The sequence below is a fragment of the Canis lupus genome, chromosome 20, assembly GCF_011100685.1.
Source record: "Canis lupus familiaris isolate Mischka breed German Shepherd chromosome 20, alternate assembly UU_Cfam_GSD_1.0, whole genome shotgun sequence".
NCBI classification, from domain to species: Eukaryota; Metazoa; Chordata; class Mammalia; order Carnivora; family Canidae; genus Canis; species Canis lupus.
Window position 1 is genome coordinate 44,164,218 of NC_049241.1, and position 17,521 is coordinate 44,181,738.

General features: G+C 47.5%; 1 protein-coding gene across 9 annotated transcripts in view; it reads right to left on the bottom strand.

The window, feature by feature from the left end:
• GATAD2A (GATA zinc finger domain containing 2A) overlaps positions 1 to 17,521 on the bottom strand; it is a 116,709-nt gene that overhangs the window by 17,132 nt on the left and 82,056 nt on the right. For all 9 annotated transcript variants that reach the window (XM_038566738.1, XM_038566735.1, XM_038566737.1 and 6 more), the window contains 2 exons: positions 444 to 576; positions 184 to 315 (listed from right to left, as the gene is read on the bottom strand). In XM_038566738.1, the coding sequence (XP_038422666.1) occupies positions 184 to 315; positions 444 to 576 (265 nt within the window). The remainder of the gene's footprint in view (positions 1 to 183; positions 316 to 443; positions 577 to 17,521) is intronic.

Here is a 17,521-nt window from a genome sequence, read left to right on the forward strand (position 1 = left end):
AATCTAAAATTCAAATTTCCATTTCAGACCTTGACCCTTATGCCCCTAAGGAGACTTGTCTGCCTGTTACTAGCTGCTCCAACTCCCGGTACTGAGGTGGGCCAAAGTAATGGGTCTAGGTTTCTATCCCCTGTTTTAAATGGCTCCTGTTGACTCCTGAGGAGAGACTGGATGCACACACACCTTCTGGGCAGTGGTTTCCTTTTGTATTTGACTCTGCCGCAACTTTTTTAACAAAACAAGTTTTGCTTCTTCTAATCTTAACTCTTCTTTCAGTTGTTTAATCATCCTTTCTCGTTCTTCAGGACTGCTTTTCTGCAAGGACAAGAGAACAAGCATTGAAAGGGAGAGCCACTGCCAGGGAACACAGGACCCACCATCACCAACTCCATCTGGGGATATTGTTGGGCAGGGTCATCCCCCAGAATGAGGACAAGGCTCACCATAAGGACCTCAGTACTGGTCTCCTTCAAGGCCTCCTTCGTCAGCCCGTTCACCCTTGGGCTTGTGGGCTGCTCATTGTCAGAGAGGACAATCACATCAGGAGAGGGGGCTCTCCTCTCAGACTTCATGTCACTGTGGAGCAGGGACAGCAGGTTGTTACCAGAGTGCCTGGATGCTCTGCCAGACACCATTCCCCAGAGCCCAGCACCCACACACTCAGATTTAGACACAGTCACAGCAAGGAGGTAGGGAGCATAGCTGCCCCACTCACTCTCCCCAGTCTCTCTCCTTGGGTATTGTTCCCTACCACATACCAAAACCGACTTTCACTGCACTCACCATGAGTCACCCAAACACACAGGTAGGCGCCTAGCCAGGACTATTCTTGATGCCCACCTCTGTGTACCCAAGACTGAGGATACCTGTGTTCAAGGGTGATATGGCCATTCTGGAAGACACCTCAAACCCTTATCTACCAGGTAGTTCAGTGTTAGATAAAAATGCTCAGCCTGAGGGGCACCTGAGTGGCTCAGCTGGTTAAATGCCAACTCTCGAATTCAGCTCTGGTTGTGATCTTGCCCCCATGTTGGGCTCAGCAGGAGATTCTCTCTCTCCCTCTGCCCCTCCCCATACTTGCATGGGCAAGCAAGTGCTCCCTCTCAAAATAAAGAAATAAAATCTTACAAAAAAAAAAAAAAAAAAAGAAAAAAGAAAAAAAAGAAAGAAAAAGATAAAGAAAAGGAAAAAGAAAAAGAAACAGAAAAAAGCTCAGGTCTGGATCCTGAGGCTGAGGCAGGGTCTTTCTTGGCCTTTTGTCAGGGCTCCTGTGTATCGCTGTGACAGTATGCTAAGCTTCTACTGTGTTCCTGACTCCACACAAAGTCCCAGAGACAGCACTTTACTCTCAACCAAGCAGCTGTTTGCTAAGGGCCCAATGTAAACTTTGCCTTCAGATGTGGCCTCCAAGGACATCTGGGTGGCTCAGTTGGTTAAGTGTCTGTTATCGGCTCAGGTCATGATCCCAGGGTTCTGGGACTGAGTCCCATAGTGGACTCCTTCCTTAGCACAGAGCCTCCTTCTCCCTCTGCCTGCCACTGCTCCTGCTTGTGCTCTCTTACAAATAAATAAAATCTAAAAAAAAAAAAAAAAAAAAAGATCTGGCCTCCACATGTGTTGAAGGGTTAGGATCCTTTTCATCTGCTGGAAAACCAGCAGCAGAAGACCAAACAAGCCCACTAGGTGGCACTGTGACCCTGAGAACAAATTCAATAAAGTTAACTGGGAGAGAGCTCCAAGTTGTCCCACTCTTCCTACTAGACTCCAGCCAAGCAGAGACAGAGTTATAGATGGAGAATTAATTTTAATAACCTACCAAACTGCCTTTTCCATTCCTGGAATGTCTCTAGGGAAGGATGGGCACAGAAGACCAAATGCTGAGGGTTCATGTCTGGCCTTGGACCCCTTCCCCTCAACCAGGGCTTTAACATCCCTCCTAAAGAGCCACATAGTGTGGCTACACCTTAATACCTCTAACCAACCTTGATGATTTAACCAGTGCTACTGTTGACCAACCTCTCACAAGAGATCAGGGGAGTGGACAAAAAGGTGCCATTTCAAGGTATACAGTCTCCTTACTGGGGTGATTAACCTGCATTCTCAAGTCCAGAAACTGGTTGACTGTTTATAAAGTGACCCAGGACGTCACATTCAGGCCTCACCAAGCCAAAGACCGATGCAATTTGGAAACCACCACTTGTTCTGTGTGCCTGCCTGCTGTCTGCCCACTCTGCCCAAGATCAACTTTCAAGGTGACCCCAGAGCTCCAATTCTATCTAGATTCTCTGGATGCACACACAGATATTGAGGGGCAGCACAAGGGCCCAGCACAGGAGCTAGAGTCACTGGTCCCAGCCGAGGTGAGCTCCCCAGGTGGCTGCATGCGGACAGAGCAGTAGCCCAGGCAGAACCATGTCTAGAGTTGCAGACTGCAGGCACTTCCTGAGCAAGAGTGCACTGAGATGATAGTAATCACTTTTTATTATCTTGAGGGCATGCACTTTTTCTGAAGGTTGAGATCTAACAAAATTCAAATTTGCTAGAGGGAAGAGGGCAGGCTGAGGGATCAAGACCATTTAGAGGCTGAAGCTTCCTGAGACGTCCACTCTGACCACAGCACTCCCAGGTCTCATCTTGGCCTGAGAGTAATCAATAACTCATCCAAGAGATGACGTCACCCCACCCCCCATCAATGATCACTCAGCATCCCAGCAGCCAGCAGGGAGTGAACTTCCTGTATGCTAATCAGCTACCAAAAAGTCATGTGACAAAGGCATTTCCCTCCTTGGTCATGTGACCCTTTAACTGTGCCTTCCAACATGAAAACCATGGCAACAGCCAGTTCTAACCGGTTTGTGACATGCAGCCTTCATTTTGAGAAGTGAGGTAGGGCTCAGGTGCTGTCAGAAAATGGAGGCACCCAGCTCACCCTGGGGCTGCCCAGCTGCAGGCACTTCCTTTGTGGCACCAACCCACAAGGAACTCTTGGTATATTACAGGGACCAGGGCTACCTCTTCCAAACAGAGAGGCCACCAGCCCCTCTAGTTTCCAACATGGAAAACTTTCCTAAGCTCAATTTTTAAAGCAAAGGTGCTTCAAAAGTCTTCTCAGTACTTTCTCAGTTCTTTAAAAAAGAATACCCCTTTGACACAGACTGAAAATTACTATGGGCAAATTGTTTTAAATTATAAAACCATTTAGGCAGAAGAACGAAACCAGAGGAAATCTAGCCCAATATGCCAGGGGGATAGCACTGTGGCCAGGTACACTGCTTTACTACTTCAGTCCATGGTGGGCACGTGGGCACCAAGTTTATTTGGAAGCTATATGATCTCAGAGCAAATCCAATAAGCTCATCTTGCCCATCTTGTGAACTTTTATATAAAATATTATTACCTAAAAGAGTTTTTTTAAAGACTTTATGAGAAAGATATAGCAAGGGAGGACAAGCAGGGAGGGAGGACAGAGAGAAGCAAGGAGGCTTCCTGCTAAGCAGGGAGCATGATGTGGGGCTAGATCCCAGGACTCTGGGATCATGACCTGAGCCAAAGGCAAACTCTTAACCGACTGAGCCACCCGGTGACCCCCCCCCCCAAATCAAAAGACTTTATGTGACCTATGAAAATCCCTGAAAGCAGACCATGCTATTGTCAATAAAAATGGTCTCATCATCTCCTCCCCTGTATGCCAGCCCTGGCTAAACAAACACAAAAGTTCTGTTACCTGCTTAGAACTTCCATCAAGTTTCCCAGAGGAAAGGCAGGGATTACATAATCTTAATTCAACAATAGATCCCATGTCCTCGGCACCAGGCTACCATCCCAATTGCTTACCAACTAGCAGTCAGGATAAGGTTAAAATGTAGTGTTCTTCCAGTCCATTCCAGGGGAAACAGTCTCATCAAGAGAACACAGAAACCATCCTTGGCACCTCTGACCTTTGTTCTCTGAAAGGGCTTGCCTAACATATGGGAAAGGGATACTTCATCCACAATCGTTCATTCATTTACTTACTCTTATTTGCTGAAAACCCACTAAGAAAGCAGGTGCTATGCCAAGCAATAGGGATAAATACCTGGATAAAAGGCAGTTCTGTGCTTAGGATCCATCAGGAGGGACAGATCCTCAAACCAGGAGGGGAGGGGTAAGTAAGGGAATACCCACAGGTGAGAATGGACCACCAACTTGCCTTGGCTCACTGAACAGCTTCAGTAGAGCTCAAAGAAATGCAGCATCTTGTTACCCCAAAGACCTGCTCTCCATCAAAAACTGCATTTCACAAGATCCCCAAGATTTTTTTTTTTTAAAGACTTTATTTGAAGGGGAGAGAGCACACCAGAGTGGTGAGGGGCAGAGGGAGAGGGAGAAGCAGACTCCCCACTGAGAAGGGAGTACGATGTGGGACTCTCATGATCATGCCAAGATCATGATCCAAGCCGAAGGCAGACGCTCAACTGACCAAGCCACCCATGTACCCAGATCCCCAAGATTCTTGCACACACTAAGGAAGCTTACGAGGACTGTAGGCTCAATGAATTCTTCTCAAGACAACAAATTCCAGAGCCAGCCTAAGTAGACAGGTATGGCCAGCCAAAACCATTCCCTGCCAGAATCCTCCCTCTTCCTCTCATCTTTTGGGCCTGGCTGGGTAGGGAGAGGCAAGTAGCTACTAGCAGTGTTTTAAGGGTAGGGTGGGGGGCATTGCTAGACCTAACACCAGTCTCACCAACTTCTGCACTCACCTTGGCTCCACCAGACCCCACCCCACCCCGGGGTGTTCCTCCACTGGAGCCCATTCACACCTCCCAGGCCAAACTGATCACCAGGCTTTTCCAGCTCTCAGCCCCTGTAACCCAGGCTCCTACCCAGATATATCCTGCTTAGGTTCCTCCTGCCTTCACTATGGATCCCTCCATGTAATGTCCCTCCACCACATTCCTGAGGCCCCCATGTGAGCCCCAACTCACACTTCAAGACACACTTGAAACTAAATGCCTTCAGAAAGGTCCCTGGCTGGCTCAGTCCTCCAACATGCCAGCCTGGAAGCATGATCAGCACTCCTAGAGCACTCATGGAGAACATCCTCCACAGCATGCATGCCTGAGGAAGCCTTCTTAGCTAAGCCCAGTACTGTGCATCATGGAGGCAGGGAGGGAGCTCAGGGCAGAATTCTGGGTTCCACTGAAGGCTGAGCAGAGGAGAGGCTTCCCTGAAGACAGCCAGTTTATTCACCCTCACTCCAGCAAACTAGTCCAAGAAAAGTACCTTCACCTTTCTACTGGGTCAACCCCACAGTCTCCCAGAGTGACATTGTCATTACCTATTTGTCAGGCAGGTTCCCTCACCCAAGCAGAGGCTTGGAGGCCATCAAAGGCACAGGAGCCAGGGCCCCACAACCCCACCTGGAGTCTGTCACCATGAGGCCCAGGCACTCAGCTTCCAATGAGGGCCAAGATATTCCCAGGCTAACCCAATAAGCAATGGGCAAGAGGGGCCCAGCCCTGATGTAACACAATAGCCCCAAGAAAGGGGGTGATGCCCCTTACTTCCCCAGGGCCAGAGTCTTCCCCGTGCCCTACTGGCTGGAAGTGGGGGGCAGGCCAGGCCACAGGGCCTCCTCCAAAGCCTGTGGCTGTGCTCACAGAAGCTCACACAAGTAGGTACTGTGAACCAAGCTTACACACTGGGGGCTTCCCCCACAAAACTGTCTGAGTTTCAGCTGGTTCTGCCTCTTGTAAGGAAGGGCCCAGGGCAGGACATTTCCCTCTTTGTGCCCCCTATACCAGGACAAGAATTCCTGCCCTGCTGCCCCTCAGGATTGCGAGTGAGGTGAGACCTCAGTACTGAGGAGGCTCAGACACTGTAGATCATCCTAGGCCCCAAACAGTAAAGAGCTGCTTGCCATGAATCCAAGCCTGGCACACAGCAGACAACTGGCTATTGTGGGTTAATATTCAAATGTTCTCAAACCTGGGGTGGGCAGGAATGGATCTGTTCTATGAACTGCTCTGTCCTACCAGCTGGAGCAGGGACTGGCACAGTGGGTACTCAGGAAACACAGCTGATAGGCATAACTACCTCTTCTTCCTCTTCCTTAGTACCTGGTTCCAGGATTGTGGGGGTGGGGGGGGTGTCTGTGAATTCACAAGGAATCCAGTAACGCCTGTAGATTGACTTAATCACCTTGCACATGTGGATGTCTCTTTCCACATGCACATATGTCACACTGCAAAAGGATGTACAAATTCACCTAAAATGATTTCTGAAGGGGCACCTAGATGGCTCAGCATCCAACTCTTGATTTCAGCTCAGGTCATGATTTCATGGTATGAGATTGAGCTCCGTGTTGGGCTCTGCACTGAGAGTGGAAGCCTGCTTAAAATTCTCTCTCTCCCTCTGCCCCTCCTTGACCCCCATATGCTCAGGGTACTCCCTTCTCTCTTTAAAGGGAAAAAAAAAAAAAAAAAGGATTTCTGAATTGTGTCATTATGTCTTTTCAAGTAATAGGTCCTGGAAGTGTAACTCCTAACCTGTGAGTCAGGACTCTGGACGATGTTAAGGAGCCCTAATACAATTGACAAATCAATGTACCACTGTGCTAGACCTTGATGAGGCTGCCTATACCTTTCCATGTTCACACACCCACCCAGTCGTGTCCCCAAAACCTGGGGGTTTTGTGGCTCAAACTGAACTACAGGAATGCAAAAGAAGCAACACTACAAGCTTTTGAGGCAAGGTTACAGAAGCCTTGCAGTTACTGCTTGGGCCCTGAGAATGCATGCTCTGCTTGGGGTCTCACTGCAATGAGGATGTCAAATTAGCTGTATAGAAAGAGGGTTAAAGACATAGAGACAGGGCTAGCCATCCCCCTACATGAGTGAAAAAGCCACTGGGGATATCCAGCCTGGTTGAAACAGGGCTGCAAAGATAAAAGCCCAAGAAGCAGTGCCCACCTAGGACCATCCGATCAGCAGACACGACAGACAATGCTACACCAATACATCATCATTTTAAACCACTAAGCTAACAGAGCTGACAGCCCAGCTCTGCCCCCAGGGAACTAGCCCACACCACTGTAACTCCATAATCTCTCTCAGAGACTGTCCCCAGCAAGGAGATTCACTCTAGAAATTACCCTGGAACAAAAGCAGGGAGAAAGAATGTGGGAAAGAAAATAAGTTTACAAGCAACCACCCCTGCTAAACCTCTAACCCCCCCCGCCCCCCCACAAAGGACCAGCAGCAGTTCTCTGTATATGGAGGATGGCCATGGCAAATGCAGAATTGAGAGGATATGGGAGAGCAGCTCCAGAAAGGCCCAAGAGACCAGAGGTGCTCAAAAAAGAAAGGAAGTGAACAGAGGGTCCCACAGGAGAGGAGGGGGCCACCTGTGTCTGGGAGCCACCATAGCCTCAAACACTACACTGAGTGGTGTGAATCAAAACCAGAAAGCAATTCCCCATGCTTAATCTAATAAGCATCCCCATTCCAGAAACACTTCTAGAAGAGTCCTACAAGAGAAAGATGGTTACCACAAGCTCCCAGTTTAGTCCTATCACATGGCAGGCCCCTACACATGCTTCTGGGATCTTTCATGGGCTTCTGGACATGGGAGCTACTGACTAGACCCCACAACAGCCCCCCCTCCTTTCTCAAGGGGTGCCATTCACCTAAGAGACACTTGATGTGATTAGAAAGGGAGCTCTGCTCACACAGACACAGGCTGTGCCCCAAAGCTGAAGACTTATCTGTCTCAGGGGATGGCAGGCACCGCAGGGAGCCTGAATCCCCTCCCCAGACCCTTAGGGCTCTGTAGCCCACCTGCTTCCTGCCTGCCCAGGCCCCTCTTCAATTCCCTGGACTCCCTTCTTGGCATCCATTACCATTTCTCCCAGCCCTGTAACTTGACACTCTGTTGGCTGGGATGTCAAGAGAAAAGCCCAGAGCCTGCTTTGTAGGGGCTGGAAAGTCAGAACACATTTTGCTTCTTGGCCACAGAGGCCATGGAGGTGAGCAGCTGGGGATGAGATTTTTGAAACTTAGCCATCATTCTTCCTGGAGACTTCAGGTCCAACTATTACTCTGAGAATCCATTATGGCACACCCTGCCATGCCACAGATACCGCTGAACATCTTAGAAAGAAGAGAAGGAGCTCCTGTGGCCAGGCTCTGGCCCAGAGAATCCATCCCCCCTCCTGGGCCCCCAGTAAAGGTGGGCAGTCCCAAGGTGCATGGAAAATGCAAAGGAGCACTGTGCTGTCAGCAAGGCCAGGAAGCATTCAGCCTGTCCTACTGGGGCTCCTTCTAGGAACACAGGAACCCCTGGAAGTCACAGCCTGCCCAAGGAGGCCCAGAGGACTTCATGCAATAGGAGCAACAGGGGTCAGTTTTGGGAGCATGCAGAATGACCAAGGGCTATAGAGATAAGGCAAGGATGGGTGAAAGAGAGCACTCCTTGGGCCAGAGAAACCAGATGTGATCCCACATAAAGACCCCCCCCCCACCAAATGGCAATGGGGCAGCCTCTGGGCAAGCATCCACCCACAGAGGTCACCGGCAACCTAATCCTGCCAGCATCTAGCATCTCTAGCAAGGATCTGATACCACCAGGAAAGTTTAATCCAGTTCAGTACACTCTGCTCAGAAATTTGGGAAGGGGCACTTGGAAAGGGGACCAATGACCACAGTCATAAACTGAAAGTTTGATATACATTAGATTTAGAAAAATCACCCAGGGATCCCTGGGTGGCGCAGTGGTTTAGCGCCTGCCTTTGGCCCAGGGCGCGATCCTGGAGACCCGGGATCGAATCCCACATCGGGCTCCCGGTGCATGGAGCCTGCTTCTCCCTCTCCCTGTGTCTCTGCCTCTCTCTCTCTCTGTGTGACTATCATAAATAAATAAAAATTAAAAAAATCTTTAAAAAAAAAAAATCACCCAGGACATTTGCTGATAAATAAAAATTAAAAAAATCTTAAAAAAAAAAAAATCACCCAGGACATTTGCTGACCCTTTACAAGGGCCATCCCTGTGCCACCACCAAGATGCACACTTCTGTGCAATCCTCTCAATTGCCTAATCGTCATTCCATTTACAGGTGAGAAAATAGTCTGAAAGGCGTACTTCTCGAAGTCACACAGGTATGGCCTGCAGATAACCTGGGCTCATACTAGGCCTAGGCTTCTGTGGACCCTTGGCAATCCTGCCCAACTCTGGGACACTGAGGGCTGTCACATGTACCCGCACTGCATTGGGATGCAGGCCCCCCATTACAGGTCAGAACAGCTGGGTACCCATGGCCTACAGAGAGCTCAATGGTACCCCAGAAAAAGAAACAGAAGGTGGGAAATACCAGGCTCCACATGACTGTCAACTCTGACACCTCTAACTCAGGTCATCAAATACCATTTTTGGACTAAAGAAAAAATATTTTTTTAAGATTTTACTTATTCATGAGAGACAGAGAGAGAGACAGAAACATAGGCCAAGGGAGAAGCATGCTCCCTGCAGAGAGCCTGATGCAGGACTCGACCCCAGGACCCCAGGATCATGACCTGAGCCAAAGGCTCAACTCCTGAGCCACACAGGTGCCCTGAGGAAAATGTTTTTATTTATACTTAGGATCCTGGACAGCCAGCAGCATCCACATCCCATGTCCTCGAGGTGAGAAAGAGATGATGGTGTGACAACATGGATACGGAACTTGGACTTGACTGGGAAACAACTCTCCCTACATATGGACTACCACCTACCCAAGAAAGCTGGGTGGGGTTTTGGCACTCTGGAATCCTGACTCCTAAAGGGCCTGAGGCTTGGGAGAGCAAGAGAAAAAGGAGCATGGGACCCCAAATGCCACAATACTAGTGATCACAATACTAGTGATCCCTCCTTTGTCCGGTCACCATACCCACATGCCAGACCAACCTTCCTCCAGTGAGGAACACAAAAAGAACACAGGAGTACTCTGCAGCATGGAGCGATTCACTACATCACATGAACCCAAATACACTTCTCCCAAGATACCAGCTCCCTCACCAACTCACAGCAAGAGAAAAGTCACCGATGTGTAGATGAAAACTACACACCAGGAACAAACACTGCTTTGCAGCTTGCAGCAACTTCAAACTTCTGTGATAAATGGAGAGTGCTTACTTTGCCTGAAAATTTACTGCCCCCTTCTAAAAATCTGTTTCAAACTGCTGGATCTTCCCCCTACCTAACCCTGGCAAATCCCAACTTGTCCTCCCAGCAACAGCTCAGGTGCCCCCCATCCCCAACAGACCTGTTCCAGCTGCTCTGAGTCCAGCAGGACCATGGGACACTAGTCATATCTCTGTGGTTATGAGGACTCTATCCAGTCACCAAACCCCAATGAGCCTCAGTTACTTCATCTGCAGAATGGGATTTCATTGATCTCCAGGGGATGTTGTAAAATGTAAAAAGCATAAAACATGCACCTAGTTGACAAATGACAGCCCCAGCCCTTTCTCCCTTCCTCGCTGAACATGATGTGCACAATCAGAACAGTCCCCATCACCTTTGCAGCTATAATTTAGCTCTGAATTTGACTCATCTGGCTACCTGCTTTGCAGTCAGAGGTCCCTGGGGACAAGGTCTCATGATGAAGCCTTCTCTTCCTCCTGCTGTCTGACTGGCTAGGCCATTAACCACTACTGCCTGAGATAGGACCACACAACCCTGATGGACATCCTGGTCTCTGTCCATGCTAGAAAGACCATCTCCAACCCACCTAAGCTCCTCTGCATTGCACCCAGCTTTTCCAGGTCGTTGTCGTAACAGTGAGACAACAGCTGTCTTTTCCACCAAGTTAGGACAGTAGTGCCAAATGCCAGTACTCAGTGACACTATGCTGTAGGAAAAGCCTGGGATGAAGTACAACTACTGACTTTATTAAACTTCAACCCCTGAGTACACATCTTTTTAATATTCTGCAACAAGATAAAACACTTTTCTTGCTTACCAAAGCAGGACAGCCATCCAGAAGAAAAGCATGTGTGTGAACGTTCACAACGCTTGAAGGAAGGACTGACAGACACACTGTGGTTATTCAAACTGGGTGTTTGGCAGACATTTTCCCCAGAATGGTTAAAGCAAAGCCCATTTCTTCGGAAACAATCAGCAGTACTTGCTGCCGATGATAAAGTCCAAGCTTTCAACAAACAAAATATAAAACTTTGGAAAAATCTGTGTTTGCAGCCATGAGTCCAAGAGATCAGACATTAACTAATCTGATTTTGTGATACTGAATAATGTGTCAGTATTTCAAAGGTCTCTAACTCTGTAAACTACTATTTTCTAATGTTAAATGGCATTACAAACTCAAATATGAATAAATGATCATTCAGGGGGTGAAGACACAAATCACTCAAGCAGAAGAATCCCAAATAATCTGTGTAGCTGCTTTGCTCCCAAGGAGCGAGTGTATATATATGACTCTCCACCCCCCTGGGGTGGGATGCATCTAGTGATTTCCTTCCAAGGAGTCCAGCATAGAAAGGGGGAAGAGAGTAACTTTAAAGTGGAGACATCTGATAGATGCTACCTCAACCAGGTGACTAAAGTCAACATCCCAGTGAAAAGTCAAGTTGATGGCATGTGCTGTGGATACGGTATGCTAAGAAGGGTACTTCACATCTGTGGTCCTCCCTAAGCCCATCACCCCAGGCCAACCATGAAAAAAACATCAGACAAATCATAACTAACAGATCTCCCACAACACACCTGACCGGTTCTCCTCAAAACAGTTGAGGTCATCAAAAACAAAGTCTGAGAAACTGTCTCAGCACAGAGCTGTCTAAGGAGATGTGATGACTAAATCCAGGACAGAATTAATAAATATTTTTAAATTTCTAACACAGCAAATGGACATATTTTCACATAACCAAGATGGAAAGGGGGTTGCACAATGCCTTCAGCAAAGGGATTTCCTGCGGCAAGTACTAGTCTGAACAAAAGCTCCCAAGTGGAGACCTCCTGACAAATCATGGCCCATATGTCTTTCTCTTGCTGCCAAAGTTATGTTTTATAAAGTGAGACGTCCAGGGACCCCTGGGTGGCTCAGTGGTTGAGCATCTGCCTTTGGCTCAGGGTGTGATCCTGGAGTACCGAGATCGAATCCCACCATCAGGTTTCCCCACAGGGGGGCCTGCTTCTCCCTCAGTCTGTTACTGCCTCTCTCACTGTGTCTCTTATAAATAATAAAATCTTTAAAAAAAAAAAAAAGTGAGACATATTAAAAATTTCCTAGGGCTCACCCCACAGATGCCCCATAACTTCCCTAAAAAATCTATTTAATTATAAGCCAACCAAATTTGGTAACCCTGTTCTTGTGGCCTTAAAAAAGGCCAACTGAACAGGCTCTGGAGTTACCCAATTCAAAGAATATGGCACCACCCAGAGCAGCCTAGACAGTCTGCATTTGCAGATGGGGGAGGCCAAGCATAGACCTCCCTCAGAGGTCAGTTTGGTGCCCCAGGCTCCCAATGCCAGGACACTATCCTGTCCATCTCACATCCTATTCCCTCCATACCTCTATTCTCCAGGCAAAGATACCTCTCCCGGGCAGCCCTGGTGGCTCAGCGGTTTAGTGCCTGCCTTCAACCTGGGGTGTGATCCTGGAGACCCAGGATTGAGTCCCACAGGCTCCCTGCATGGAGCCTGCTTCTCCCTCTGCCTGTGTTTCTGCCTGTCTGTGTGTGTGTGTGACAAACAAACAAATAAATAAACAAAATCCTAAAAAAGATACCTCTCCCTCCTCCCAACATGTCCACCTCCACCCTCACATTCAGGTGTCCCACAAGCTTCTGGGCTTCACCCAGGCCCAAAGCATCAACTCTCTCCTCTCCAGAGAGTGCCTCAAGGCCTGCCCTTCCCACCTGACAACATAACCCTACTCAGGCCTTCTTACCAAACCCAATGAGCCCCTGAGCATCCCAATTTTTGGGCTGTGAGCTTCCTAAAATGTTAACCAGATCACTCTTTACCACACTGCCCATGGACACTGCAAGTCCTCTTGAAGAATGGTAATGCTCTGTGCTTGCACTGGTTATTCTCTTTAGAGTGTGGTTGTGTTAAAGTGCTTTTGAAAGCTATTAAGGCCCTGCATTGAGTAACTCTGCATGTCACCAGGTCTCAGTTGTACTAAGACTAGAACAAAGCTTTTCAAAGTGGTTATTTACATCACAACTATTTTAAGATTCAAACTCTAAAAATAAGCAGTCTTATAGCTTAGGACCCAAGGAAGGGGATTAGTAACATCTGGTATGTCTCCCATCTCCACCCATCAAACAGTCTACATCTCCCCCCGCCCCCCCCCCCCCCCCGCCCCCAGCAGGCCCTTCTCACCAACACCTAGGCTGCTTTGGCCACAAGGAACTCAATGTCTATGAAGGCAACTGATCCTGTTGCCACCATCTGCTTGCTGCAGGGGTCTGCAGTCATTCACCTACCCTCTTCTCCCTTTCTTGGAAGTCCCAAAGCTTCTTTCTATCAGCACTGTGACAAAGCTTACTAGACCACGCTGGGAGCTTCTGAGGCCTAGGAATGATAGCTTCACTTCAGAGGAGACAATGAACTTCATCACGGTGGAGTAAATGGTCCCAGGTTACATGGGGATATGAGTGGAATCAGGCTGCTGGACACCCATTTTCTTTTTCCACCACCTGTTACTCCCCTCAGGGTTACATATTATAATTCATGTGCTCATCTCTTTGACAGGAAAAAAACCACCTCGGAAATCTCTTGCCATCAGGCCAGCTCTCTTTCTCCAGGGTACTTTCTGCTGAGGAATGTCTTCTCAAGGTGTGACTCCTGCTTGCCCCACCTGGAGTCACACAGGCCCTTGGGGTGGGGGGGAACGGGTAAGGCATTCACTCCTGTTTCTATCTGTTCTCCACACATGGCCCCCTTTATCCCACTCTTTTACCAGGCTAGGTGGCCATGAGGGATAAGATGGGATCCCTCAGCCAGTGTGCTTGCCACCCCCACCTTCCAGGTTTGTTATGGTTCTGGTACAAACTGTTCTCAATACAGCAGAGAACTGGCTGCAAGATATAAAGCAAAGCATATGAAAGCAGTTTTAGCTGGCATAGCAGAAGACTGGTCAGAGCCATCACATACTGCAGAGGTAAAACATTTAAATGACCTGCTACAGCAGCCAAGGCACCAGTTACAGGATGAGGAGCCTATCTTCATGTGACAAAGCACTAGCAGGAATATGTACTGAAGAGATATCAGAAACTTCAACTACAGATTTAAACCAAATAATTTCAAAGTAAGAAAATGAACTGCTGGGCAGCCTGGGTGGCTCAGTGGTTTAGTGCCACCTTCCGCCCAGGGCGTGATCCTGGAGACCTGGGAGTGAGTCCCACATCAGGCTCCCTGCATGGAGCCTGCTTCTCCCTCTGCCTGTGTCTCTGCCTCTTTGTGTCTCTCATAAATAAATAAATAAATAAATAAATAAATAAATAAATAAGTAAATAAGTAAATAAGTAAATAAGTAAATAAGTAAATAAATAAATAAATCTGAAAGAAAGAAAGAAAGAAAGAAAGAAAGAAAGAAAGAAAGAAAGAAAGAAAGAAAGAAAGAAAGAAAGAAAGAAAGAAAGAAAGAAAGAAAATGATCTGCTTAATCTACAAATCTAATTCACATGTGTGCAAAGTTCGTGACTGCTTAAGGAGGAGTGTTTACAGGTGCTTACCTGACTGTACAGTGGCCTTCTGGTTCCTGTCAGGGCTACCACATCCAAAAAAAGGCAGGTACTACCCAGTGAGAAGGGGACAGATAGCACCTTCACAACCAGAGGAAGGTGTTATAAAAGCAATGGGCAGGTGTTCTCACCTGTCATCAGTCTGGCCTACACTAGGCCCCATGTGAGCTGGGTCTCTCTGGGTTAGAAACAGGACACCTATTGTCTGTCACTTTGATAGCCTAGCATTATCAAGTGATTTTTAGAAGTACAGGTGAACCCCTCAAATTTCATTAATTTCAAACCTGGGATAAGATATGGTCCAGAATAAAGGTAGATGGGCAGAAAGCAGAATTGGGATGAAGAGCCTACATGGAAGCAATAAGGCAGAAAATGACACGAGAGGCCACAGCTAAGGAAGGGAAGGAAGCACAGAACCAGTAACAAATTTCCAAAGGAACATAACCTCTCAGCTCCTGTGTGCTAGACATCTAAGAAAAGCAAGCAGGTGGGCAGCCCGGGTGGCTCAGCGGTTTTGTGCCTTCAGCCCAGAGTGTGATCTTGGAGACCTGGGATCAAGTCCCACGTTGGGCTCCCTGCATGGAGCCTGCTTCTCCCTCTGCCTGTGTCTCTCTCCGTGTGTGTGTCTCTCATGAATAAATAAATAGAATCAAAGAAAGAAAGAGAAGAAAAGAAAAAAAAGAAGGAAAAGAAAGAAAAGAAAAGAAAAGAAAAGAGAAAAGAAAAGAAAAGAAAAGAAAAGAAAAAAGAAAAGAAAAGAAAAGAAAAGAAAAGAAAAGAAAAGAAAAGAAAAGAAAAGAAAAGAAAAGATAAGAAAAGCAAGCAGGCTATGGAGACTTCTAGTTGGAGCTGATGGAGCTGCAGCCCAAGACTTCCCAGCCTCTCCTGAAAGTCACCCAGCAGTAAAGACAATGAATTAGCAAGTGAAAGGCAGCAGCCAGGCCACAACAGGTGCTAGGGAGGGGCTGGGCCCCAGAGAGCCTTCCCCAAGAGTAGAGGAGTCCCCAGACTCAGGGTAATGGTAGTCACACAGAAGGAAAAGAGGCATCTGGCTGAAGCACTTCCAAAGCTCTCATACATGAGGGTGTGAGTGTGAATCTTCCTTCCCCATGAGGAAGACTGTCAGAGAGCCAGGGTGAGGGTCACAACCACACCTACCTAGCCTGTGCAAGAACCTAAGCCATCATACCCTCCACAGCTGTGTCACATTCACCCAACTCACTCAAGAACACACATTCCAAAAAAAAAAAAACAAAACAAAACAAAAAAACCCCCACACATTCCAGGGATGCCTAAGTGGCTCAGCAGTTAAGTGTCTGCCTTCACATAGTCCGTGCTGGGCTCCCTGCGAGGAGCCTGCTTCTACTTCAGGCTGTGTCTCTGCCTCTCTGTTTATGTCTCTCATGAATAAATAAATAAATAGAGTCTTAAAAAAAACACACACATTCCAGCAGACAGCTGGCCAGGCTGTGATAAGTGGGGGCTCAGGTCACTACATGGCTGGAGAGAGGACCCCTTTTCCATCCCCACAAAGGCAGCCAGGGCAGCAACAATCACCCTTCTATCACCACAGGAAAAAGGTGACAGTCACACAACCAGGTCAGAACCTGAACCCAGACCTCTCCGTAGCTAAATCTGTAAAGAAAGACGATACTAAATTGAGAATTAAGCAGCTGAACCCCCACATTGTGAGTCAAACAGTCCAGACATTCTGGGGGGAAGGTCTGGCAATTTCTTTAAAACAATTCAACATGCATGTATTCTATGACCCAACAATTCAACCCTTAAGTATTTAGCAAGATAAATAAGGATTGATGCCCATGCAAAGACCTGTAAGAATGGTCACAGTAGCTGCACTCACACCAGATTCAAATTGCAGATTGCCTGGTGCCTATGGACAGGTAAGTGGATACACTGTGCAGAACCACATAGAAGACATTCAGAAAATGTTGGTACATACAATAGGGATGAATCCCAAAGCACATGGGAAAAGCCAGAACCCACTGAGCACATGCATGATTCCATTTCTAGAATTCACTTCTGAAAAGAGGCAAGATTAGTCTAAGGTGAGAGAGTACACCCAGTCAAGAAGGACAGGAAATGTATAAACGGCTCTACTTTATGATGATGACTGGGTTCTATATCCTGATAAGGCTTTGGACTACACAGGTGAAAAACACACCAGGAGAGGCTCACTGGGCTTTACCTCCTCACAGGGCAGGCAACCCCAGTATTTATTCTTCCTCTCACAAGAGGCTGCTTGTAAAAAGCATCACCAAACCATAAGAATTCTTCTTATGACCTAGGGAGTCATCTTGGATAAGTTAAGGGATGCACACCTTTACCTGCAGGCTCCATTTCTACATAGAACAGAACAAGGCTATCCATATAATTCCACATTACAAACAGGTGACTGCACCATTATGTTACCTTCAGGTTCATTTTTGCTTTGGAAGATAACTCAGGTGTTGACATGAGTGTGGATGATGTGCCCATATACAAGACCCCACTGCAGGACAACGAAGCCTTGTTCTTTTTTTTTTTTTTTAATATTTTATTTATTCATTCATGAGAGGTAGAGAGAGAGACAGAGAGAGATACAGACATAGACATAGGGAGGAGCAGGCTCCTCGCAGGGCACCAGATGCAGGACTTGATCCCCGGACCCAGGATCATGCCCTGAGACAAAGGCAGATGCTCAACCATGAACCACCCAGGCACCCCTAAGCCCTGTTTTAATACCAAATGATGAGTAGTAAAGTAACGTCCCTGGGCACAAAAGTTTATAGCTGTGT